General features: G+C 50.0%; 1 protein-coding gene across 1 annotated transcript in view; it reads right to left on the bottom strand.

The window, feature by feature from the left end:
• The window catches only part of PREX1 (phosphatidylinositol-3,4,5-trisphosphate dependent Rac exchange factor 1), a 197,622-nt gene that overhangs the window by 75,709 nt on the left and 94,595 nt on the right, over nucleotides 1-27,318 (bottom strand). Inside the window, exons 4-6 of the mRNA XM_060123573.1 lie at nucleotides 25,566-25,670; nucleotides 19,079-19,180; nucleotides 1,013-1,174 (exon numbers count right to left, since the gene is read on the bottom strand). Of these exons, the coding sequence (XP_059979556.1) occupies nucleotides 1,013-1,174; nucleotides 19,079-19,180; nucleotides 25,566-25,670 (369 nt within the window). The remainder of the gene's footprint in view (nucleotides 1-1,012; nucleotides 1,175-19,078; nucleotides 19,181-25,565; nucleotides 25,671-27,318) is intronic.

Below are 27,318 nucleotides of genomic sequence, written 5' to 3'. Positions count from 1 at the left end.
GCAGCTGGATCTGATCTTGGCCAATCATATCCCAAACCTGAGCTACAAAGGAGTCTGAGAAATGCAACTATTTGTTCTCCAGCCGGGCGGGAAGGCCAGGCAGAGGAGAGTGGGTACATGACAAACACTAATCCACAACACCCACCTCCTCCAGAGCACAGGTCCTTCCCCTTTGCAGCCATACCCGCAACCTCGCAGCTATACAGTCTCATTTAGGACTCCCCAACACAGGGAGATGAAGTGGAAATCCCAAATGCAGCCAGTGCCGGCACATCCGAAGGGTCTAAGGCAGATGATTCAGAGAATTATCTGCGTCCAAGAGTCGTTCCTCTTAGTCTTCATCTCCCATTCCAGCTGTACTTACTCGGATATTGACTTTTTTATTGATTCAGATTTTCCCATTTCATTCTACAGATTTTTTAGGACAGCTCTAATAATTTAAGGAAGACACAACAGAAGATCTCAAGAATCCCATCCCTTAATAATCATCATCATAGTAATAATATCCATACCTATCACTTATTGAGTACCGACTATATGCAGGTATAGATAAGGAAACCGAAGTTCAGAGAAGTTAAGACATTTGCCTACAGTCACCCAGTAAGGGAGTGTCAAAGCCAGAATTCTATCCTGGAGTGAACCCTTAAAAGCTACCCTTGACCTTGGCATCAAAAGCTCAAGGGACACCAGGCAGACAGGCAACATGTGAAGGAGAGTGACTGGAGTGGTGGGGATGGAGGAAATCTAGAGGCTCCAGAGGCTGTTGCCATGGAAAATGGGGGCTCAGTGTTACCAATTTTTTAAGAGAAACTTTAAATCTAGACTTTTATGTGGACCTAATTGAAAAATAATTAAACTGTTTTTTTTTTTTTTTTTTTTTTTGCAAACACCATGGAGGCCAAACAAAATATGCTACAGGCCAAATCTGGTGCCCAGACCACAGTCTGAACCCAAGTTGTGCACCCTCCGGGCCCGTCCCCAGCCCAGAAGGTTCCTCCTGCCCCAGACACACCTCCCAGCCTTCGATGTGCGACTGCAGCTGCTCCAGGGCCTCCAGCTTCTCCATCTGCCTCTTGGTCTCGTTGATGTTGGAACAGACGGTCTTCATGGCCTGCAGGGCGCTCTGGACCGCGGGGTGGTCGGGGTGCTTGCCGGGGGTCCTCTTGGCGAGTTCCTAGGGTAGAGGAGAGGGCAGGAATGAGGGACATCAACCCAGAGGGCACCAAACAGCCTCCAGGACACCCGGGCCTGAACCAAGTCCCAGCTCTACTCTGGACAAAAGGTGTGATCTGGAGCTGGAGAACATCACTCATTCATTCATTCATTCATTCAATAAATGTCCCCTGAGCAGCTCCTCCACAACAGGCAGTGTTCTGGAGTCTGTGGACAAATTTGTTAATAAAACAGAAAAATTCCTCATCTGGTGGCTATTACATTCTAATAAAGGAGGTGGGCCAAAATTAAGAAAAATCAGTGACAAATATTACAAAGACACATCAGAATGAGGGGCTAGAAGGTCCTGGGAAAGGAGGTGTTCTTTCAAATAGGGAGGTCAAGGAAGCCCCTCTGAGGGGGTGACATCTGAACAGAGAGTCTGGATAAAGGAAGGGAGAGAGTCCTGCAAAAATCTGGGGGAAGGGCATGCCTGGTAACAGGAACAGCAAACGCAAAGGGGCATGGTGGGAGTGTATGGGGTCTGTAAGGGAAACAGCCAGGAGGCAGTGTGGCTGGAGGAGAGTAAATGCGAGAGAGAAGGAGAAAGAAAGAGACAGAGACCAGTTGGCCAGAGAGGCGGCCATAGACACTGCCTCTCCCTAGCCCCCAGTTTTTCTCATCTGTAAAATGGGTATAAAGAACCCCTTGCCTTCACAGGGACGTGGAGGAAACATGTAGAGGACAAAGACGCCAGTCGGGGGCTTAATCCGCAAGCCCCTCCCCCACTGTTTCTCACTCTCATCTCGCACCTCACCACCGGCACAGGCTGGGACACTCTAAAGGTCAGGCCGGTCTTAATCAAAGGGTTTCAGCCCCATAGTAAGTGTGATGAGAAAGGAATTGAGACGGCAGAGACCAGCTGGGTCTCAAGATATCAGGGAAGATTTTTAGGCCGTGTCACTCAACCGACGCGCCGGCAGAGATAAGTTTCTCTAATCATCCTGCTCTGACACGCTCAGATGTTCCAGTATCTCTCCATCTCTCTGCTCCCTCAAAAATCACAGATATGACACTCCATACATATGTCATATCTGTATGACTGTCATATCTGTATGACTGTCATACAGATATGACACTGTACTGGCTCCCAGTACAGTCCCACATGGGTTCCAGGGCTAGCTCCGCCCCTGGGCGGCTGGGTGACCTCGGGCCAGATGCCCTCCATGCCGAGCCTCAGGTTCATCGACTGAAAACCAGTGATGTGGGGGAGGACGGTGACGATGAGCCTTTGCTCTGTGCCTGGGAGGTAGGTTCTGTTATTATCCGTTTAACGGAGGAGGAGATGCAGGCTCAGCGGCATGGTCCATAGGCTCTAAGAAGTAGGAGGAGGAATGTGGGTTTGAACCCGGCCATCTGGTTCCGCTCATGGTCATGGCGAGGGGTAAATCAGACACTGCAGGAAAAGCAGCTCTGGGGGAAAGTACAGCCTCAGCGCGCACTCAGTCTACGCTGACCATTATCAGTCCTGCTTCCGTAGGATGGTACACGGTAGCAGGGCCCGCAGGCCGCAATGGGCCAGGCAGGTGTTGTTCTGAGAACGCCCTGCGGAGCACCAGCTCCAAAAATAGGTCTTCTCTAGTCACTTCATTTCTTCTCTGCCTGAACGTGAACAGCCTCTTTTCTGCAGAGAGGATCCGAATGGCCCAAGGACCAGATGTTCTGTAACATCAGGACCCTGTGGGTTTGCTGAGCACCTGCCTTGGGCCCAGGGACAGATCAGAAAGGAAGCAAGGGGTGGGGAAGGATGGAGCCCTCTCTCTGGAGGCAACAGAGCTGGGAAAGGTGCTCCCAGGGAAGGCGGAGGGAGGGATGGAGGGAGGAAGGAAGGGAGGAAGTGGGGTGGGGGCACAAACAACAGCCCCAAGTGGTGAAGGCGCTCATGATAAATCAGAGAAGGGGAAGGACGGTGTGGCCGGAAAGGCTTCAAGGAGGAAGTAAGACAGAGGCAGGCCGGTCACTGAGGGTTGAGTTTTTGTACAAAGGGGACGTATTTCCATTCACTCCTCACTCAGCAAACACAGACTGAGCAACAGGTATGTCCCAGAGCATCGGGGTCTGGACGGAGACTGAGACGGCCCTCAGGGAGCTCACAGTCAAGAGAACAGTCCAGAAGCTGAGTACTACCACTAACAGTAATAATAAGAGTCAGCATTTCGTGAGTGCTTGCACTCTTTCTGAGCTCACTCAATCCTCACATCAACCCTATGAGGTAGTTATTATTATCCTCATGTGACGGATTTGAGAACTGAGGCACAGAGAGGTCAGGTCATCTGCCTGGGGTCACGGAGCAGACTTGAGCCTAACCAGTCTGGCTCTGAGGTTAGTGCTCTGAACATCTATACTATTTATAACCTTTCAGATAGTTAAATAGGAATACTTTCCTCTCTGGTAAATATAATTTATATTATTGATTAAGTGCTAGGTGAAACATCAGGCAAGTGAAGGGACAGACAGTGAGGGAGGTGCACTGGTCTGAGAAGGTCTCTCTGAGGAGAAGGGCCTCAGGGTGGAGACCTGAATGAAGTAAGGGCACAGGCTATACAAACATCTGTGGGAACAGCACTCCAGGCAAGAGAAGAGCACAAGCAAAGGCCCTGAAGCAGTGAGAAACAGCAAGGAGGCCAGGGAAGCCGCAGCAGAGTGAGCAAGAAGGATGGGTGCTGAGGTCGGATGCACACACCAAACACAGATCAGGTAAGGCCTGGGTGTGGTCTCTGGGTTTCATCCCAAGAGCCATGGGGAGGTGATGGGGGGTTATAAGCTGAGGCCTAACACCATCCAATTTATTTAGCCTTTAAAAAACCCCTCTAGGGGCTTCCCTGGTGGCACAGTGGTTGGGAGCCCGCCTGCCGATGCAGGGGACACAGGTTCATGCCCCTGTCCAGGAGGATCCCACATGCCGCGGAGCGGCTGGGCCCGTGAGCCATGGCCGCTGGGCCTGCGCATCTGGAGCCTGTGCTCTGAGGCGGGAGAGGCCACAGCGGTGAGAGGCCCGCGTACCGGGAAAAAAAAAACAAAAAAACCCAAAAAACTCTGACTGCCAAGTGGAAGATGCACTGGAGGGAACATAAAGTGAATGTAAAAGCAGGAAGACTGGCTAGTGGCTACTGCAATGGTCCAGGCAAGAGATGCTCAAGGCTGGAACCAGGAAGCTCTGTGCCCCATTCATCCATCCAGTGAGGCCTCCTGTGTACCTGGCCTCAGGCTGGGCCCTCTGTTGAGGACACAGATGACACAGACACTGCCCCAACTCTCCTGGAGCTGACGGCCTGCTTGTAGACATGTCCACAGATAAAACTACGATAGAAGCCTGTGACCTATGATGCGGGATTCAGTTGAACTCCTCAAAGCACCGCCAGCCCCATGCTCCAATGTAAGTAATTTTGAGCATCTGAACTTCTGCCAAGCCAGCCAAGGCCCAAAAGGGGAGTGTAGCCAGCCAGCTCCCTGTTTCCTCCGAGTGAGCAGTGACAGGGGCTCAACCCCCAAAGCAGATCCAGCATGCTCTCCTTCTACAAGCAGGGGGTCAAATGAAAGCCTGCGGACCAAGTCCAACCCACCACCTGTTGCAATGAACGAAGCTTTACACTCAGTCATTTCCCCGCTGTCCTCACTTCTTTGTAGCCACATCATCAGAGTGGAATCGTCACGACAGAGACCACACGGCCTGTGAAGCCTATAATATTTACTATCTGGTCCTTTAAAGGAAAAGCTTGCTGATCCCTGGTCAAAAGCAACAGAACAGATTCTTAGCTGAGCACAAGGCCACCCGGAATAAAGGCAACATTCCCGTCCACCAGGACACAGGTTCTGATCACTGGGGTGTGTGCAGCTTCCGTTTTCCTTGCCTGTCTCCCCTTTCCCTGGGCTGGAACGTGGACACGGTGTGAACATCTGAGAACCCAGGGGTGGAAGAACATAAACCCTGGACTGCCTTGTACAGAAATAAAATTACACGTTAAGTCACTGTTGTTTCGGGTCTCCGTCACTGTAGCTAAAATATATCCTGATACATGTGACAGATGAGGAAGTTGAGGTGGACCCAGAGGCGAGGTCACTTGTCCAAGGTCGAAGATTGCTAAGGGGTGGAGCCGAAATTCCAACCCATGCAATTGAAGTCCAGAGCCCACGTTTTTAACCACTACTCCATGCTTCTCCAGCCTGTGTCCCTGGGATCCTACCTCCTCCCACCTCCCTCCACAAGTGCAAAGCCCTCAGCTCTCTTATTCTTGAGACTAAGAGCTTTAGGGCCTGTCACACCCTGGGAGGCACTGCCACCACATCCCAAACCCCTGGAAGTTGGAATTTCCGCAATCCTCTACTGATGGTTCCCTGAGGGGCTGCCAACACCCAGTAGCTAGTAAAAATGAGAAAAAGGTTATTGCCCTCTTCCGTCTGGCTGCTCCCACCTCTTCTCCTGCCTGAGATCGCTGCTGGGCATGGAGAATTGAAACTGAGCAGGACCTTCTGGCTAGGTTCCTGGCTGGGCCAAAACTGAGGGGAAGGTATTGGCTTTGGTGTCTTGGTTCACAAGGGAGTGTTGACTCCGCTCTGCCCAGCCGCAAACTCAGGGCCCGTTCCTGCCTCTGGGCCTTTGCACTTGCTGTGCCCTTTACTGGCACACTCTTTCTCCAAATCGTACGAGGTGGTGCAGTACTGGCATAAGGACAGGCATACAGGTCAATGGAAAAGAAGTCAGAGTCCAGAAAGAAATCCTTACATTTATAGTCAATAAATTTTTAACAAGGTGCTAAGGCAATTAAGTGGGGAAAGGACAGTCTTTTCAACAAATGCTGCTGGGAAAACTGGGTATCCACATGCAAAAAAATAAAATTGGACCCCCTCCTCACACTACACACAAAAATTAACTCAAAGTAGATCACAGGGATTTCCCTGGTGGCGTAGTGGTTAAGAATCCACCTGCCAATGCAGGGGACACAGGTTCGCTCCCTGGTCCGGGAAGATCCCACACGCCATGGAGCAACTAAGCCCGTGTGCCACAACTACTGAGCCCGCGTGCCACAACTACTGAGACTGTGTGCCACAACTCCTGATGCCCACATGCCTAGAGTCCGTGTTCCGCAACAAGAGAAGCCACCACAATGAGAAGCCCGTGCACCACAATGAAAAGTAGCCCCCGCTCGCCGCAGCTAGAGAAAGCCTGTGCGCAGCAACGGAGACCCAACACAAACAAAAATAAATACTAAATGTAAGAGCTGAAACTATAAAACTGTTAGAAGAAAACAAAGGTGTAAATCTTTTTGACCTTGGGTTAGGCAAAGCATTACTAGATATGACACCAAATATATAGGCAACTAAAAATAGATAAACTGGACTTCAGCAAAATTTAAAACATTGTGCATCAAAGACTATAAAGAAAGTGAAAAGACAATCTACAGAATATGTAAATTATATATATGACAAGGGACTTGCATCCAGTATATACAAAGAACTCTGACAACTTAACAAAAAGACAACTCAGGGCTTCCCTGGTGGTACAGTGGTTAAGAATCCACCTGCCAATGCAGGGGACACAGGTTTGATCCCTGGTCTGGGAAGATCCCACATGCCACGGAGCAACTAAGCCTGTGCGCCGCAACTACTGAGCCTGCACTCTAGAGCCCGTGAGCCACAACTACTGAGCCCACGTGCTGCAACTACTGAGCCCACGCACCTAAAGCCCATGCTCCACAACAAGAGAAGCCACCGCAATGAGAAGCCCGCGTACCATAACAAAGGGTGGCCCTCTTTCACCGCAACTAAAGGAAAGTCCACACACAGCAACGAGGACCCAACGCAGCCAAAAATTTAATTAATTAATTGATTGATTGATTTTAAAAAAAGACAACTCAATTAAAAAATAAGCAAAGGATTTAAACAGACATTTCTCCAAAGACGATACACAAATGGCCAATAAGCTCATGAAAAGATGCTCAATATCACTAGTCATTACAGAAATGCAAAACAAAACCACAATGAGACACCACTTCACACCCCCCAAAATGGCTATAATCAAAAAGACAAACAATAACAAGTGTTCTTGAGGATGTAGAGAAACTGGAATCCTCATACAGTGCAGGAGAAAATATAAAACGGTGCAGCAGCTTTGGAAAAGAGTTTGGCAATTCCCTAATGACAGCTGGATTTAGCCCCACCCGAAACCATCTAGCCACATACTTTTCAGTTACGTGGGCTCTTTTTTTTTTTTTTTTTTTAAGCCTGTTTGAGCTAGTTTTTCCATTCCTCGTATTTGAGAATCTCTACTGCTTCACAATCCCAGAGAGACTGCAAGGATCTCGGAATCCCAAAGGTGTCCCCAGTCAGCCCCAGACAAGCATAAAATATGGGTATCTTCAAAATTAATGGAAGCTTGAGCTGCACTACAAAAGCCTCACATGCAAAAGGAGGGAGGTGAGGAGGCTCCTGCCCAGTTCAGAACTTAACACACTGTCTTCATAAGTTACAACAGAGTCAAGTTCAAAAGAGACGGTCTATGGTGTTGAAAACCCTGGAATCCACATCCAAGGTGGAATAGCTACATGAACTTACAGGGCTTGACGCTGAGAACAGTATTTCTGGAAGGAGCCCAAAAGCTGCTTGTTAAGAATCTTGGGAGAACCACAAAACTAAGAAGAAACCCTCTGGATCTGCAAGACCTCAGAGGGTCCAAGTGGACCAAGTGTGCACATCTGTGAAATGGGATCACAATCAGATCCTAAGGTGGTTGTGTGGATCGAATGGAATGGTGAATGTAGAAGTGTTGGTAATCAGTAAGGACACAATATTTATCATCATCATAATTATTTCCATACTAATCATAGCTGTTACATTTACTATTATTTCTAGTAATAATAACAGTAAAAGTTGTAATCATAGTAGTAATCATGATAGCTAGCACTTGAGCACTTACTACGTGTACCAAGCACTGTTCCAAACTTCAGTTTCTTAAGTCATTTCATCCTCAAATCATCCCAAAGAGGTAGGTACTGTTTTTATCTTCACTCTACAGGTGAGGAGACTGAGGCACAAAGAAGCAAGGCCTCTTGCCCAAGGCCACAGAGCCAGAAAGCAGGACCTGGTAGACACCTCACCACATCCACAGGCCCCTCCGGAAACAGTACCAGTAGGGCGTGAGCACCCCCACAAGTAGGCTCTTAGAACAAACACGAAATGTCTGAGCAGGGGCAGGCCCTGGGTATTCCTCGAAAACACTGAGAGCAGAGAAGGGAGGGGGTGTGCGGGGGTCACCCAGCGAATCAGCAGCGGAAGCCCCTCTAGAGCCAGGCTGGGTAACCTTTCCCCAACATCCGTCCTGCCAGCCCCGTGTGGTTTTGCAAACAGGGCTCGAGGTGAGCGCTTCCTGGAAGAGAGGATGTCAGACACAGGAACCCACCACTTCCGCTCCCCTCCCATCACATTTACCAAAAGGGTGCCCACTTGTGTCCGCTCTGTGCGACCCCATCATGTCCCCGGAGGTGTGGGCACTGGGCCTCAAACTCCAGGCCAAACCGGGCATCAAGGAAACGTAGCTGCAGCCAACTCCCCCTTTCTTGCTCTGCTTTGCTTGAGATTCAGAAAAGGACCAGGAGAAAAACACAGGGCCCAGAGGCAGAGGAAGACAGGGGTGCAGAGGACACGAGGCAGGGAGACTATGGGACCCCAGTTTTCCCCTGTCCTCTCTCCCGTCCTGGAGTCCAAGAGGGGCCACTCCCGGCCAGCTCCCAGGACGTGTTCGAGAGCCTTCCATCTCCCAGCCGTAGCTACCGGCTCAAGGAGAGCATAGTGGGGAACTCCCTGGCAGTCCAGTGGTTAGGACTCCACGCTTTCACTGCTACGGTTGCGGCTTTGATCCCTGTGGGATCCGAGCTGACCCAACGAGCCCTGGGACATTCGGGAAGAACACACTCTCTTCTCCCTTGGTAGCCGTGCTCATCAGACACAGGCCTGAGGTTGCTGGAGGCCCACGTTGCCACCATGAGAAGGGAGCCTCCCAGGACTAAAGCTGACACAGAGGAAATCTGAGCCAGGAGATGGGAAGAGCCTGATTCTCGATGGCATCATCTGAGCTCCTGGATGCAGCCATACGGAGACAGAGCCATAAAACCACAGAGTGAAAACACAGCTGGATTTGTCACTGGAAGAAGTGACCATACCCGTTACTTGCTGCGACTTGGGGCTCCTGGAGGCTCAAAAGGAGACATGTGGTTAGAAAGTCACGTTGTCTTCTCTACAAAGAGAAAAAGGCAGCCTTGAGGATGGGAACGTCACCAATGGGGGCTGGATCCCATGGAGCACACCCACTTTCTGGGGACACCTCATCCAGCTCCAGGAGGGGCTGATCCTGCACCAGCTGTGTGTCTGTCCACAGACCTCTGCCCAAGGCACCACCATCAAAGCTCAGGAAGCCAAGCTCTGACCTCATGACCAAGACTTCCCGGTATTTCAGTTCTGGGTCCCTGCATGCCCTGTCTAGGGTGACAGCAAGATGCAAATGAAGAGGCACTAGCAAGACCCACCACCACTTGAAAGGAGAAGAAAAAGAAAAAAGAAAAGAAAAAAAAAAAAACAAGAAACGAAAAACATCTGTAAGTCCGTGAAAACCCAGAACTGAAAAGCTGCCCGGCACGGTAAAGAAAACCTCCATGCGTGCCTATTATATGAAATATAGTTCATGACAGTATATTTCCGATTTTAACAATGCCAGCCCCTGCTGCAGGTTGAAAACTGTAGCCCCTTGGATTAGGAATTAATGGGGGAAAGGAAATAATGCTCATGGGTCTTAAAAACTCCTTCCTTCCACTTGGAGAGATGGTGGGAGACAGCAGGAAGAGGGCTCAGTTCTGGGAGTTCACGTTCTGGCTTTGATGAGGACATGCCGTGTGGACTTGGGCAAGTCTCATCCCCTTTCCGAGCCTTGGTCTCCTGGCTACGCAATGCACGACTGGATCAGAGCCTGGGTCACAATCCAGACGCTGCAGGCCAAATGCTATTGCCAGGCTCTCTCAGCAAAGCAGAAGTTCTAGCCACCTTTGGTCTGTGCTTCCACCGGACAACAGCAATTGGCTGACCTGACTGGTGGTCACCCCCATAGACGGGACCTGTGTGCTATATAGTCTGTCACAATCCCCATCCCAACCCACTCTGGGTTACATCCAATCTACTCACTCACTTCTTTCACCTGCCCTGCAGGCACCTGTGTTTGACACCCTGGGTTGGTATCTACTGACATTCAGCGGTGGGGCTCCAACATGCAGTGACTCTATATCCAACTTCCAAAGGAGGGCCTAGCACACCTTACTGCCAAAGTCTACATCCTGCACTCCCAATTCCAGGTTCTAGAGAGGACAGGGTAAACTTGGGAGAGATAATGATGGTGGCAGTGGTAGTTTTAAATTCCAATTTAGTAGAAGAAAAAAAAGAAAGAAAGGAAGGAAGGGGGTGAGGGAAGGAGAAAGGAAGGAAGAAAACAAGAGTAACTAAACCAAAAAAACTAAAACTATCCAAAATAAAGCAAGAAAGGGGGAAAAAAAGAAGCATTAAAAAAAAGAGGACAAATTGAAAAATTTTATAAAGGTGGTAGAAACAAGATCAAATATATCAATAAATATAAGTAGACTAAATAAACTCTCCTGTTCAAAGATAGAGACTGACAGGACAGATTTTAAAACTTTAACTTCATACTGCTTACAAAAGAAGTATCTAAAATCTAAGGATACAATACAGATGGCCAACAAACACATGAAAAGATGCTCAACGTCACTAATTATTAGAGAAATGCAAATAAAATTATAATGAGGTATCACCTCACACCGGTCAGAATGGCCATCATCAAAAAATCTACAAACAATAAATGCTGGAGACGGTGTGGAGAAAAGGGAACCCTCTTACGCTGTTGGTGGGAAGGTATCAATAAATTGATACAGCCACTAAGGAGAACAGTATGGAGGTTCGTTAAAAAACTAAAGACAGGGCTTCCCTGGTGGTGCAGTGGTTGAGAGTCCGCCTGCCAATGCAGGGGACGTGGGTTCGTGCCCCGGTCCGGGAAGATCCCACGTGCCGCGGAGCGGCTGGGCCCGTGAGCCATGGCCGTTGAGCCTGCGCGTCCGGAGCCTGTGCTCCGCATCAGGAGAGGCCACAACAGTGAGAGGCCCGCGTACCAAAAAAAAAAAACAAAAAAAACTAAAGACAGAACTACTGTATGACCCAGCAATCCCACTCCTCGGCACGCACCTGGAGAAAAACATAATTCAAAATGATACATGCGGGCTTCCCTGGTGGCGCAGTGGTTTAGAGTCCACCTGCCGATGCAGGGGACACGGGTTCGTGCCCCGGTCCGGGAAGATCCCACATGCCGCGGAGCGGCTAGGCCCGTGAGCCATGGCCGCTGAGCCTGTGAGTCTGGAGCCTGTGCTCCGCAACGGGAGAGGCCACAACAGTGAGAGGCCCGCGTACCGCAAAAAAAAAAAAAAAAAAAAGAAAAGATACATGCACCCCAATGTTCACTGCAGCACTATTTACAATAGCCAGGACATGGAAGCAACCTAAGTGTGCGTCAACAGAAGAATGAATAAAGAAGATGTGGTACATGTATACAATGGAATATCACTCAGCCAGAACAAGGAACGAAATTGTGCAATTTGCAGAGACGTGGATGGACCTCAAGACTGTCGTACAGAGTGAAGTAAGTCAGAAAGAGAAAAACAAATATCGTACAATATCGCTTATATGTGGAATCTAGAAAAATGACAGAGATGAACTTATCTGCAAAGCAGAAATAGAGACACAGACGTAGAGAACAGATATATGGGGATGGGGATGGGGATGGGGGTGGCAGGGGGGAAGGAGGGGTGGGATGAATTGGGAGATTGGGATTGACATATATACACTGCTATGTATAAAATAAATAACTAATGAGAACCTACTGTATAGCACAGGGAACTCTACTCAGTGCTCTGTGGCGACCTAAATGGGAAGGAAATCCAAAAAAGAGGGGATATATGTATGCATATAGCTGATTCACTTTGCTGCACAGCACAAACTAACACAACATTGTAAAGCAGCTATACTCCAATAAAAATTAATTTTTAAAAAATCTAACGGTACAGAATTGTTAATAGTAAGAGGATGAAATAAGATATATCATGAAAAGACTAATCAAAAGAAACCTATGGTAGCTTATTAATATTGAACAAAACAGACTTTGAGACAATAAAAATAGCTCATACTTACTAGGCACTTATAAGCCCTTTATAGGTATTATTTCATTTAATCTTCACAGTAACCAATGATAAGGCACTATTTGACAGAGGAGCAAACTGAGGCACAGAGAGTTTGTCATTTCTCAAAGAGGTAATACTAATAAGAGGAGGAGTTGGGATCAATAAAAATAAAAATCATTACATTATTAGAGTAGCTAACATTTACCAAGCATGACTGACTATACCTAGTAAAATGCAAAGTGCTCTCATGGGTTTTCTCAGGCATTGTCTCATTGATCTTTGCAGCAAGCCTGGGAGGTAGTGACTTTACAGATAGGGTAATGGGGGCACAGAGAGGTTCAGCAACTTGCCCTCAGTCACACAGCTAAGAAGAGTTGGAGCTGGGTTTTCAAACTTAGACTCTTAACCATCACGCAGAGCATGGCAGAAAGCAGAATGCAGGCAGGACTCCGAGGAAGAGTGGTCTGGGAGGCCCCTAGTAAGACCAGGAATTGGAGCTTGGCTTGAAAGGGAGAGGAGAGAGCAGGTCCCCCACCCTGAGGGAGTCGAGCAGCCCGAGGCTATTGCTGCTCACCACACGGAAAGAGCCTGAATTGGGGCTGGTGCAGTCAGAAGTGCTGAAGCAGCTGTGGGCAAGGTGTCAGCGCTCAGCCCAAGAGGCAAGATGCAGGGCGGGCACTGTGGTTGGGGGGGAAGACGAGAGCGGGGGCAAAGGGGGCCACAGAAAAGAGACCTGTGACTTCCTGTGCCTTCTCGGCAAGACGGCAACAATGCCAGATCCCCAGCAGATTAGGAACTCACCTCGTAACATCAGGGTCAGAGAAGAATTCCAAAGAGATGACCCGAGGTAGCCAGAATGAAGAGAAAGAACTCCGGCAAATCAACACAAAAGACACCTATCCAACAGAACATGAGCAAATGACATGAAGAGGCGGTTCTCATAAAATGCCTCTGTCTCCACTGCCACCACCCTGGTCCTGTCACCTCCTGCCTGGACCACTCGTTCGTATCAACGCCTCCCTGGTCTCCCCGCCCCTCGCCTCCACCCTCATCACCCCACAGCCCCTTCTCCGCAAACAGCCTGAGGGATCCCGTGAGAACTAAGATCCTGTCCCTCCTCTGCTCAAAACCTTCCCACGGTGCCCACCTCACTCAGAGCAGACAAAGACCCCACAAGGCCCCACATAATCCGGGCCCACCACCTCTCTAACCTCACTCCCCGACTCTCTCCCTCAGGTCCTCCCCTCTGGTCACACAGGCCTCCTCACTGTTCCTCAGATGCACTCCTGCCTCAGGGCCTTTGCACTGGCTCTTCCCTCTGTCTGGAAGACTCTTCCCCCAGGTACCTGTATGGCCCCCTTCCTCACCTCCTTGAGGTCTTGGCACAAATGTCACTTTCTCCATCCATCACTCCTGGACCTTACTAACCCTGATTTTCTTTTTTCCATAGTATTCATGCCATCTAAACAAGTATACACATTTCCTATTCATTCATTTGTTGTCTCTTTCTAACCCCCCCCCCAGTAGAATGTCAGACCACAGAAGAAGGGGTTTGGGCAGTTTTTGTTCACTTTGTATCTCCAGCACCTACTATAATGCCTGACATATAATAGCTGCTCAATGGTTGGTGAATGAATGAACGGCTCCAAAAACCCTAGACAGTGTAGCACCCACTGTGGCTCCCCTCCTGGAGATAATCAGGAAGACTGAAAGAGATTTGTTACGGAAGTACTAGTCCACGGTGTGATTCACTGTGCTTGGTGTTATCTTCTCCCCTCTCCCACCACCCACCCCACGTAAAGTTTCCTCCTGTGCCACCTAAAATCCTTTGGTGAGCTGTGAGCGGTACACGTCCCACACTCTGGGAAACACACCACTCCCCAGTCATCCCCCTGCACCAAGAACTGATGCCGACACCTCCTTAGTGATGGACCACGGGCCATCCCCAGGGGCACCAACACTCCTGACGGCCAAGGAGACAGAGGTAACAACCAAATGGCAAGGACCTCACACTCTGTGTAGGTGACAGCCGCATCACCCATAGATAGACGTGGGAGGCACAGAAGACACTGGAGCCTATGCAGGGTCCCGAGGCTATACCCTGAGCAGAGATCCTGCAGAAGCATCCCTGACGCAACCCCTCTGCAGCTGCTGTCCCAGAAGGTGGCTCCCAGGACGTGCCCAGTTTGGGCCCAGAATGTTTGATCTGGCCATCTACGGAGATGAGGGCGAGGCGGTAGGTGGGAGGGGAGACAGGTCTGGGGGAAGGGGAGAGCCAAGCGTTTGCTTTGGGATATGGTGGGTAGAAGGTGCCTGTGAGACTTTCAAGCGGAGAAGTCAAGTGGGCAGGAGAACAAGACCAGGTTTAGGTGAGAGGTCCAGGCTGGAAGTCATCGGACAGAGACGGGGTCTAAAGCCATGGGAATGTCCACCTAGAAACTTCTACGTGGATGTTCACAGCAGCAGTATTCATAACCTCCAGAAAGTGGAAACAACCCAAGCGCCCATCAACTGATGAGCGGATAAGCAAAACACGGTATACCCACACAATGGAATATTATTCCGCCACAAAAAGGAATAAAGTGGTGATGTATACTACAACATGGATGAACCCTGAAAACAGTGTGCTAAGTGGAAGAAGCCACACACAAAAAGCTACGTATTGTATGATTCCACGCATATGAAATGCCCAGAGTAGGCAAATTCACAGAGATAGAAAGTAGATGAGTGCTTGCCGGGGGCTGCGGGAAGGAGGGGAAAGGGAAGTGGCTGTTCGTGGATCCAGAGTTTCTCTTGGGGGTGATGCAAATGTTCTAAAATTATTGTGGTGATGGTTGCACAACTTTGGAATATACTTTCAAAGGGGGGTGGGGCGTGGAATGGATGAGGCCACCGCAGGTGCAAATCTGGATAGAAAAATGGCCCATGGACTGAGCCCACCTACACTTGGAGGCCTGGAAGGTGAGGAATCAGCAAAGGAGACTGAAAGCAAGGGGTCAGAGAGGCAGGAGACAAAGGGAACAGGGGACTGGAGGGGAAGCTGCCCCTTTAGACAGATGTGCCCCTCCTGTTTGCCCCCTGCCGGCCTCAACCTGCTTCCATTACATACCAGGCCCTTGTGGGTCCAGTCCGAGACCGAAGCTCCAAGGGACAGGCACTGGGTCTGTCTTGCTCACAACGGTGGCCCTGAGCCATGCCAGCAGCTGGTGCACGTGCCAGTAAGATCTGCACGTCACCAGGCAATAACTAAAAGGGTCCGTGACAGTGGGTCTCACCTTGGGCACTTGCCATTTGAGCCTCAGGGGCATCACCCCAAACCCGAATCATTTTCTGGGCAACGGTGATGGAAAACTCAGCAGAGCCTGCAAATGCCAACTGGCTACCCCAGACCTGGGCTGAAGGCTGGAACAGAACGTTATGGCTATTCTTAGGCAACGTTTCAAGGTCAGCTTTTGGGGGCTATTCCCAAAGAGACTTTCATTTTCGCCTCGTCCCCCTTCCCACCCAGGCTCCTCGACCCTGTTCGCCTACTCAGTTCAAAGTTCAGCTCAAACAATGGGGCTCGGAAGGTCACAGGGACATCTGCGAGGGCGTCAGAATCGGAAGGGGTGTGGGCAGGACTGAGGGTTCGGGCTCAGCTGCCCCAGGCTCATAGGATCATCTTTGAAAATCCACTGGAAAATGTGACAGAAAAAAGGAACTCAGGAGGGGTACGTAGAGTTCCCCTCAATCCCAGCTGTTTTCTGATGCAAACATTCCAGCTGTGGGTGCCAAAGGCCAGGACACTCTGAGCAATTCTGTCGGGTGGGGAGTGTGGCATGTCCCCACAGGAATCTCAGGCCCTGCTGGCAGGTGCCCCAGTGCTCTCTGAGCCCCGGATAAACACAGCTGGAGATGGAGGAAACGGGACGTGTAAACAGCCATTTGGTTTGGAGGAAAACCCACAGCTCCGCTTCCTCATTGTTTCCTGTGGGCAGTTATTCCTCCATCAATTGCAAGCGGGTTCTCTCTCTCTCTCTCTCTCTCTCTCTCTCTCTCTCTCTCTCTCCTGGGAAGCCACAGTCCAGGAATCTCACCGGGCCAGACTGTGGCCCCTGGGGCTGAGCAGGCCTCAGAAACACCTGGACTTCACATCGAGAGCTTAGAGTCCACCAGGACATACGGGTCCAGCCCCACTGGTTGTTAAAATACATTACGGTAACTGCCACTCCAAGCGGCCACTGGGATACCAGACTTTCCCAAGATCCAGAAACCAAAGTGTTCGTACCTAGGGAAGCTTGGCTGGGGTCTGGGGCTGTAGCTGGCGATTCTTCCAATGGGTCAGATATTCAAGGTTTTGAAACCCAGGAAAGGAGCAAACTGGCCACCAAGCCACAAAACACAAGGCCACCAACCTTCCCAGACCCCCACCTAGGGAACTGAGAAGGTCAGCATCCCCGACACCCCAGCACTTCGGCGGCTTAACTCTCCAAAGTACTTCTCAACAGGCAGTGTAGCCTGATGGTTAGGGCGCAGAACTCTAGAATCAGACTCTGCCCAGGTTCCAATCATGGTTCCTCCCGCTCACCTAACGTGAGACCTTACACGGGCCGCTTCCCTTGTCTGTGCCTCTGTGCCTCATCTCTAAAGTGGGGCTGATCACAGCGCCTACTTCATTGAGTTGCTGTAAGAGTTAAGTAAATAAATCTTTCATCATCATATCAACCCTATCAGTACTATTAATACAAAGGCTGTATTACAGACAGGGAAACTGAGGCCCAGGGAAGTGACTTTCCCAAGGTTAAGCAGCCAGTAAATGGCAGAGCTAGAATTCAAACCCAGTCAGCCTGTGACTGCAAAGCCTGGCTCCGATCCAGGGGTCGGCAAATTCTTTCTGTACATGGCCGGACTGTAAATATTTTAGGCTTTGCTGGCCACAGCCGGTCTCTGCCACATATTCTTCTTTGCTTGTTTGGGGGGCTTTTTTAACAACCCTTAAAAAAATGTCAACACCATTCTTAGCTCACGGATTGTACAAAAACAGCCCATGGGCCGGATTTGGCCCACAGGCCACAGTTTCGCCAACCCCTGCCCTAAACCACTGCAGAATACTACCTCTTAAATGCCGGCAACTGATTCAAGTTTGGAAAACACACCAAACGAATCAAGTGAAGCACATCTGCAGGTCCAGTGCAGTCCACAGGTTACCAATTCACAAGTTCCACCTGCAGCTTCTTCAGCACCATGATGAAGAGCTGAGCTACTTATGGCATTTCCAACACCCGTCTGGGGATCAAAGCAGCTGCAAGAACAACTGCAGATGGTTCCTTCAGCTCCCTGGGAGGCATCAACAGCAGCAGGCCAGAGGAGGTGCAGGGAGAGCTGGGTCCCCCCACCCACGGATACGCATGTCAAAGGCCTGTGTTCACAGGCAGAGCTGATGGCCCCCGCGAGGGTCTTCCCACACACTGTCTCCAGCAGAAAGGCAAGTTCAAGAATCCCCTTCCCCCCCGCCTCCCTTTCAGCTCATGGAGCAAAGATGCATGTGGCCCCAGTGTGCAGGTGCATGAATGAGGCACCACCAGCCCAATTAATCCACCAGCAGGGACCCCAGGAAACAGCTGTCAGACAGAAGGCCTTCAGGATGGAGCCAGGGCAGGCTCAGGCCGACGGCTACCATCTCCAAGGGCGGAAAAGCCTGGGCTGAAAGCTGTGGATGGCGGCAGAGCCATGCACCCAGCTGGAGATCTGCCTGGAAGCTGACTCGGAAGTTGAGGATCGAGACTTCTTGGGCCCTCCCACAGGCAGCACATCTTCCCCTGGTCCGCCTGACCAAGAGTAAGTCAAATGTGGCCGGGCGGGGAGGGAGACAGCAGGTGTGTCGATGGCTCTGGTTTATGCCCCCTGCATCTGCACCCGCACCCCTCTTCCACCAAGAGCCCAGATTTGGGTGAGGGGGTCCCTCTCTCTCCATCACTGGACTTTCGGCCTGTGGGATCCAGTAACTGGTGGGAGCGCATGACACAAGTCCGTGCCAATCAGAGCTGGCTTGCTCAGGGTTGATCGGTTCAGGGGTGGAGCACCCGACTGTGGTCTCAGCCAATCAGAACACGACACTGCCCTGCTCACTGTCATTGGACCATATCTCAGCCAATCAAAGCACAACACTACCCAGTTCACAGTGATTGGGTCAGGGGTAGAGCGCAAGTCCAAGCGTATGAGAGGAGGGCAAACAGCACAAGCAAAGGCTTCCTGTAATTGGTTCAAATTAAAGCACGTGACTCAGGCCCAAAGCATTCCTAATATTGCATTCTCCTGGCCACAGATGACCAAAGCCTGAGTGACTCTCAGGACTTTTGTCAGAGCTACTGGAAGAGAGGCTCACTCTTTCCCATTGTCTTTGAACTTGAGAGGGTGCAAAGCCACAGTAACTACAGCCATCTGCTACCATGCTGAAAATAAGAGCTGAAAGGTGGGAAGCGGAATTGAACCAGGGAGAAAGAGGCAGGGTCCTGGCCTGGATGCAGCCTGGCCCAAAACCGATGCTGCCCCTAAACTTCTCAGCTACCTGAACTAACAAGTTTTAATTTTTTTTGATTAAGCCAGGCAAAGCTGAATCTTCTGTCGCTTCAAAATAGGGGAAAGGAACAGGGGGAACGTCTCACCTTGAGGAGGAGGGGGTACTTGCAGATCCTCTGAATAGGAGATAACAGGTAGCCCTCCAGAGGGATGTCCGTGGTCTTCCGGCCTCCCAGGAGCATGCAGCTCTGAAAAGGGACAGGAGACCTTCGTTAGAACTCACCAAGGACAGCAAAGGAACTTGGCCACCCTCAAATAATCACGGGAAGCACTCTCAAAATGCAGCTACAGACAATCACTTTGGAAGCAACTTAACAATACCCAGGGGAGGAAGAAATGTGTATATTCTACAACCCAGCCCAAAGCCTATATCAGAGGCTGGCAAACTATTGCCCGTGGGCCAAATCCTGCCTACTCCCTGTTTTGGCAATTAAATTTTTACTGGAACACAGCCATACCCATTTGTTTACATAACGTCCATGGCTGCGTCTGAGGGCTGAGTAGTTGTAACAAAGACCTTATAGTCGCAAAACCTAAAATATTTACTATCTGGCCTTTTACAGAAAAGTCTGCCAACCCTCATTCTACAGAAACTCACACACGTGCACAGGACACAGGAACATGGACACTCAAAACTGCCTTGCTTGAAACAGCAAAAAGTGGAAAGCAACCTAAATATCCATCAACTGGAGAATGAAAAACGTCTGCAGCACATTTCCACACCACGCAGTGGTGAAAATGGGAGAACTAAAGCTATGTATAGCAATGCGGGTGAACCTCGAAAACATGCTCTTGTGCACAAAAGGAAAACAAAAGGATACATATGGTATGAACCCATTTACATCAAGCTTTTAATGACACACAAAACAAAACTAGGCATTGTTTATGGAGAACCTATCCGTAGTGAAGTAGAAAGTCATGCACGGGAAAGAAGTGTACCGAGTTACATGTCTGTGGTCTCCCACCACGCCCCTCACAGTCCTGGGTCCCTAGGGCTCACTGTGTGCCCAATGTATGAATGAATGAAGGGACAGACTAATGAATGGATGAACAAGCTGCCAGCAATGAAGGGGTCTCAGGCTTCCGCCTCAACACCGTGCTAGCAGAATGGAAATGGAACGGGACTCCTGGGAAAATGGATCCCCATCCAATCATTTATTCATTCATTCATCCTCCAAATACACACTGTATGCTTACTATGTGCCGGGCACAGTTCCAAGCACTGGGGAACTGCCCAAAAAAGCAGACGATTTCCCTGCTTCTAGTCAAGGCAAAATAAGACCGGAGAACATTTACCGTGTGCTTACCAGGCCTAAGGCTCTGTGCCTTGTGTTTCACCCATAGGTAAAGTTCATCCTCACAGCCCTAGAATAAGCAAGACCCCATTCCAGATGGGCAAACTGGCACTCAGAGGCCAGAAGCACTGGCCCAAGTCTCAGAGCTAAGTCCTCTGCCTCTCGGGGATCTTTGGGGACCCTCTCCTTACAGAAATAGTCCCAGGGACCCCGGGTCCCTGCTCTAGCAGGAGCTGCATGGCTCCCATGGCACAGACGGGGGATCAGGGCTGCAGCAGCTGGGATGTGCCAGGTCCCACGCTGCTCACACTCAGGCCTTTGTCCTCCAAGCCAGCGCTCCCCACAAGCTGCCCTGATGATGTCAGCTCCAGGCAGAGAGAGGGAGCCTGGGAGTGGGGTGTGCTTTCCAGACGCCCCCAGGGCTTGGCTGGAGAAAGGCCTGTCTCTTTGTCCAGGATCAAGAAGTTTTCACAGGACTGTTGCAGCCACCAATTCCTCTTCACCCCAAACACCCTAGATTTTCATTTAAAAAGACAAAAAAAAAAAAAAAAAAGCAAGCACACACAGAGCTATTCACTATTCTAATAATATTATGCCCCAGGCACTATGGGAAGAACTTTTGAGAATCCTCTCTTTAAACCATCCTAATTTCACAGAATTGATTCAGGTGAGGTGTCATCCTCACCCTCTTCCCAACCTCCTAATGGCAGCCATGCCCCTGGGTCGTCTTTTCCATCCACACTCTTTCCCCGCTGACCTCATCCAGACCCATCACTTTCACCACTTTAACCATCCTTTACGCAGAAACTACTCAGCTTTCTATCTGCAGCCTGGCCCCTCCCTTCCCAAAACCCGAGACTCACATCTCTGATTCTAGGCCCAAATCCCCACCTGGACATCTAACAGGCATCCTTAAACCTCACACGTCCAAAAGGGAATTTTTTTTTTTTGGCCGTGCCCCGCAGCTTGCGAAATCTTAGTTCCCCAACCAGGGATCGAACCCGGCCTCGGCAGTGAAAGCGCTGACTCCTAACCACCGGACCACCAGGGAATTCCACAAAAGGGAATTTTTTAATTTACCTCTCCTACCTGCTCCTACCCAACCTTCACCATTTCAGGAAATTGTACCTCCATTCTTCCAGTTGTTTGGGCCCTAAGCCCTGGAGACATCTTTGATTCTTTCCATTCGTTAATACCCCAAAGCCAACCACACGGCACATCGTGTCAGCTGGACCTCTCCAGCCACCTCTCCAAGCGCTACCGCCCCACCCTCACCACCGTCATCTCCCGCATGGACCACTGCAGCAGCCCCAGAGTGGGTTGAATAGTGTCCCCCAAAATGCCATGTCCACTCGGAAACTCAGAATGTGACCTTATTTGGAAATAAGGTCTTTACAGATATAATTAGTCCAATTAAGATGAGGTCATTCTCATTCTGGATTAGGGTGGGCCTGAAATCAACAGGCTCCATGTCCTTATAAGAGGAGGACAGGACACAGAGAAGGCAGCTGTGTGAAGAGGGAGGCGGAGACTGGAGTTCTGGTTCCACAAGGCAAGAAACACGTGAGGCCACCCGAAGCTGGAAGAGGAAAGGCAGGACCCTTCCCCGGAGCCTTTGGAGGAAGCAGAACCCTGCTGACAACCTCGATCTCAGACTTCGGGCCTCAGAACTGTGAGAGAATAAATTTTGTTTTAAGCCACCCAGTTTGTGGTCATTGTCACAGCAGCCCTAGGAAACTCACACAAGCCTCCACCCTGGTCTCCTTGCTCCTACCCTCACACGGCCAAGGGGAGCCGCTCAAAATGCAAAGTGGTTCACATCATTCCTCTGCTCGAAACCATCCCACAGTTTGCCATCCCACTCAGACTAAAATTGAATACTCTATTGAAAGTACTGCCGCATGCTCCAACCTGGACGAACCTCACAGACATTATGTTGAGCAAAAGAAGGCAGACACAAAAGCCTCCTGTGTGATTCCATTCGTGAAACATTCTAGAACAGGCAAACCTAACCTTTAGTGAGAGAAATCGGCATAGAGGTTACCTCTGGCTGCACAGAGGGGCATGCCTGGGAAAGGGCACAGGGAACCTTCTGGAGTGAACCTTCTGGAGTGGAGTGTTCTAAATCTTGATCTCAGGGGGTGGTTCCATGGGAGCACACATATGCGAATACTCATTATGCTGTGAGTACACTCACCACAAGTGTGCTACGCGGCAATAACAAAGCTTTCTAAAACTCTCAGATCCGTCCCATTGTCTAAATGCTCCTTCATCATCTGGCCTCTTTCAATCATTCTGACCCCATGTCCTTCTACTTTTCCTCTCATACTCTCCAATCCAGCCACCCTGGCCTTCTTGCTATTCCTCAAACACAGTAGGACCTCAGGACCTTTGCACTCGCAGGTCCTCTACCTAGAATGCTTTCCCTCCAGATACTCCTCGCCTCTCTCACTTAACTTTATCCAGGTCTCTGCTTGAATGTCACCTAAGACACTGTGTTCCCAAAGAGCCATCTAAAACAGCAGCCACCACCCAAACTTGCTCAAACCTCCTGCCATCCTTAACTCGCTTTATTGCCTGCAGAGAACTAAATGCCATGAGACATGCCATGGAAGTCCCCCCGACGAGAATGGCCACCCCATGAGAGCAGGGACTTTTCTTGCCTTGGTCACTGTTATATCGCCAGTACTTAGAATGATCCCTACCACTTGGTAGGTGCTCAAAACAAAGCTGCTGAATGAATAAATGAATCCATTATCCCCATTTTATAGACAAGAAATTGAGGCACAGAAAGACAAAGTCCCCGCCCCATCTCTCTGTAGTGTACAGTACCTCATGAATGGAAAGCCAGATTGGGTCTGTTCCCAATGCCTTAACATCCCATAATAGACTCGAGACGGCTCTTCTGCAGGTGGCCAGAAGCTGGGAGATGCCAGCAAGGAGGGAGACAGATGGCGTGCGTGCTGGTACCCCACACCTCCTCCCCCTGCCCAGCTGCTGCCAGGAAAAGGGCAGCCTGGCCCACCAGGAAGACTGCAGGAGAGAGAGGAAGGAAAAAAGAAGAAGTGAAGTGCTTCCTTCCCGCACCCCTGCAAACACCTCCTGGGCATCTTCCTGCCTCCCAAGCCACAGTCGATCCAGACAGTGGGACTCAGGGAGCCCAAGCCTGGGCAGCAGGACCACTGCAGAGGGGTGCTGCCTCAAAGTCCCGGGCCAACCACAGAGACGTGGCCACGTGTGTGACCTTACACTACCTGACTCATCTTTGCTTTGTGCCCAGACTCTTACGACTATAAGTGAAAAACCAGAAGTGTAAAGATGCAGATACCAACAACAAAATGCACCAGTCCTGAACACCTAAGACGCTTGAGACAAAGGTGGCGATCAGCTGGCCAAGCTCCCCTGCCTCAGATGCTCACTGGAAGTGGGCCAAGCAACACGAACTCACTGGTGAAGGAAACACACATTCTGAATCAAGATCCTGGAAGTATTTTCTTGGAGACTGTGCATTAGGGAGAAGTGCAACTAAGAATTGTACTGTATAGTTTAGCTCTCTGGGCACACGGTTAAGGCTCCTTGTGCCATGGCAGTTAACTCTTCTACTTTTGTGTGCTGAATTCTGTGTGTGCCACTGGGAAATAAAACAGCATGGGAGCTCAGGGGGTGGGTGGTCTGTGACTGAATGAGCAGGGAATTTGGAGGCAAAAGAGGAAGACTGGAACCCATGAGAAGCTCAATCACTTTTCAAGTATGTACTCTCAGGAAGTCACTTAATATTTTGGAGTCGTCAAAACCACCTGTGGCAAAGGCTATGCAGTGTCCCTGAATGTACTCTTCTTCCAAAGCGACAGAATTTTCAGCTGGGCACAGGGCTGCCCAGAATAAAGCCTACATTTCCCAGCCTCCCTTGCAGCTAGGTGTGGCCACGTGACTAAGTTCTGGCCAATGGGATGTGAGCAGATGTGTGCAGCTTCCTACTGTGCCCTTAAAAGGGGAGGGGCAGGCCCTCCTTCCCACCCTTCCTGCATCCCACCACCTGGAGTGTGGAAGTGGGGAGAAGTCGTCTTAGACCATATCGATGAGGCCACATACTAGGGCACTGGCCCCTGACACTGGGACCCCCATACCACCCCCAGACTGCCTACTTCCACATTCTTAACATGGGAGAGAAATAAATGTCTACCTTGTTTAGACCACTGTTACTTGGGATGTCTGTAAGGCAGACAAATGAATACCTCAACTCATACACAACAGACAGCAACTGGTAAAGCTCCAAGGAGATCACAAATGAGAACCCGTTTTATACACAAGTGAATCGTGCGATGGTAGGAAAGACCATCATGGGTGTCTGTGGTTTTGCCTGACCAACATCCATTCCCAACTTACTTCCACAAGTGCAAACCAACGTCCTTTAGGGATCCACCCACAGCCTTGGGGCCTGTAGTATGAATGGAGTTGACCCCGCCCTCCAGCTCGAGAAGTGACCAATCCGAGCACCAGCCAATCCCTCTGTCTACAGCAACTGGTTCACGGATATGGTCTTGAGCCAAGCTGAGCCAATGAGCATCAGACCCAGAATTTTTGTTGTTACCATTAGAAAAGAGGAGCCCTCTTTATCCTGGAGTTGCTCGGCTATGAGAGGTATAAGCGTGGAGCCACTGGAGGCTACGTTGCCACCACATGCGGAGAGCCTGCCTGGGAATGGAGCCAAGGTGAGAAAAGCAGAACCAAGAGACACACTCCTGATGATGTCACTGGAACACCCAGATTCTGCTGTACCTGAAGCTCTCTCAGGTCTTTCCAAAGAAAGTGAACCAGTAAATCTTTTTTTTTCCTTAAGCCAATTTTAACCAGATTTTCTTTCGCTTATAATTAAATAATACTAATAATATTGAATACAATTATTAATACTATTGTTATCAGTCTTATCAGGATCATTACTTTAAACAGGAATTGGCAAATTTGGCCCTAGAGCCAATCCAGCCCTCTATGCCTATTTTTATAAATAAAGTTTTATTGGAATACAGCCATGCTCATTTCTTACATATTACTTATGGCTGTTTTCATGCTACAGCAGCAGAGTAGAGTCGTGATGACAGGGCTGTATGATGCAAAAAGGCAAAAATTATTCACTATCTAGCCCTTTACAGAAAACGTCTGTGATACCTGCTGTACACAGACTGCCCTAGCTGAGGAAGGGATCAGGTACCATGGGTCTGTGTGGATTCACCAGGCTGAGGCAGAGAGGAAGGGAGAAGCAGGGCAGTGGTTAACTCACCAAAAGGAAGGCCCGCACGGTGGGGATCTTGTTCAGCTCCACAAGCAGACGCAGGGCCTTCTCGTGGTTGCTGCAATATTCTTCATATACGCAGAACTTGTCCTTCTGCAAGACAAGGACAGAGCCTGTGGGAGACAGGTCATGGCAGGAAGGCAGACGCTCTGAGATGTATGGACAGCTGGGCCAGCAGGCCTGGGAGGAAAGGCCTACCCCACACCCTGACCCTGAGACATACCCAGCAGGCGGGATTTCACATGAAGTCGCTCCCACTCACTACAGGCCTCTCAGCCTCCACTCTTGCCCCAGTTCTGCACCCAGTAACCTCTCAGGAAGCAGCAGGGCCCAGGGTCAAGTACACAGACTCAAGCCAGGCAGCCTGGGCTTGAACCCTGGCTGTGCATTTCCAGCTGTGAACTTGGGCAAGTTACCTGACCTTGGTTTCCTCATCTGTTAAGGTGGAGTTAATTATAGTCCCTAACTCATGGGATTGTTACTGAAATTAAATGATTTAATAGGTGAGGTTTCAGCATACAAGAAGTGCTCGATAAATGTCTTTAGAATCAACACACAAGTCAGATTGTGTCACCCCACTGCTTAAAACCCTCCAGTGGTGTTCTATTACACTAGGAATGAAATCCAACACTTTATTATACCTTTCAAGGGCCAGACAATGTGACCCTGAGTTTCTCAGATCTCATCTCACTGGCCTTCTATCTGCTCCTTGAACTTGCCAAGCCTGTTCCTACCTCAGGGCCTTTGCTCTTGCTGTTCTTTCTACCTGGAACACTTTTGCCCAAAGTCTGGCTACTCCCCAGCATTCGGGTCTCAACTCAAATGCCACCTCCTCAAATGACCCCTGGACTACCCTAGCTAAAGTGGCCACTCCGGTGTACTCTATCATCCCCCCACCCCCGTCTTCATTTTCTTTATAGCATTCTCACAATCTGGAATTATCCAGATTATTTGTTCATCATCTGTCTTTTCCCACTTGGCAGTCGGCTCCCTGAAGGCAGTGACCACATCCTCTTGTTCACTGAGGTGTCCCCAGGTCCTAGCACAATGCCTGGCACACAGTAGGCCCTCAATAAATACTTACTAAATGAATGAACTCTACACACCTACTAGGTGCAATGCCCTGTATATATGAACCAGAAGAGTCTAAATAAGACTCGGGAATTTGGGGGAACAAGTAGATCTCTGGTCACTGCCACACAGCAGTGGCAGTGCTGAGGCAGGGGGATAGTTGTCTTGACCTCCAGATACCCCTGAGCCCAAAGCTGGACTCTTTCCAGCCTAGAGGTCACCTGTGAGTCACCAGGTCTGTAACCATCAGTCAGGGTTTCCGGGACTGAAAGGGACAGGAGCCGTCTTAGTTAGCAGGAAGCTCTCCACTGAGCATACTCGGTTCCCAAAGGCTCACAGAACACCTCCTTCCAACCCACCAAACCCCAAACAAGGATGTCCTGGGGAAGGCTGCAGGACAGGAAGGGCTGAAGGTGGCTGAAGGGCCTTGACCTTGGGCTGGGGGGTGGCCAGGAGACCCCAAGAAGCTAAGGAAGGAAAAGGTGGGTCTGCAAAGTAAGCAGCTTGTCTTGCTTCTGCACAAGCCCCCAGTCATCCTGCCGGTGGGTGGCTGCAGGAAAGAGGAAACCAACGAGGAGAGAGAATGGGTTTCAGAATCAGTAAGCCACCCCAACCCGGCCCAGCTCCCCCTGGGGCTCCGTGTACACCATCTGAGCAGATGCCCTGAGCA

Source organism: Lagenorhynchus albirostris, chromosome 15 (genome assembly GCF_949774975.1).
Source record: "Lagenorhynchus albirostris chromosome 15, mLagAlb1.1, whole genome shotgun sequence".
Taxonomy (NCBI): Eukaryota; Metazoa; Chordata; class Mammalia; order Artiodactyla; family Delphinidae; genus Lagenorhynchus; species Lagenorhynchus albirostris.
The sequence above is the reverse complement of the archived record's forward strand: the minus strand, read 5'-3'. Positions and strand labels throughout refer to the sequence as shown.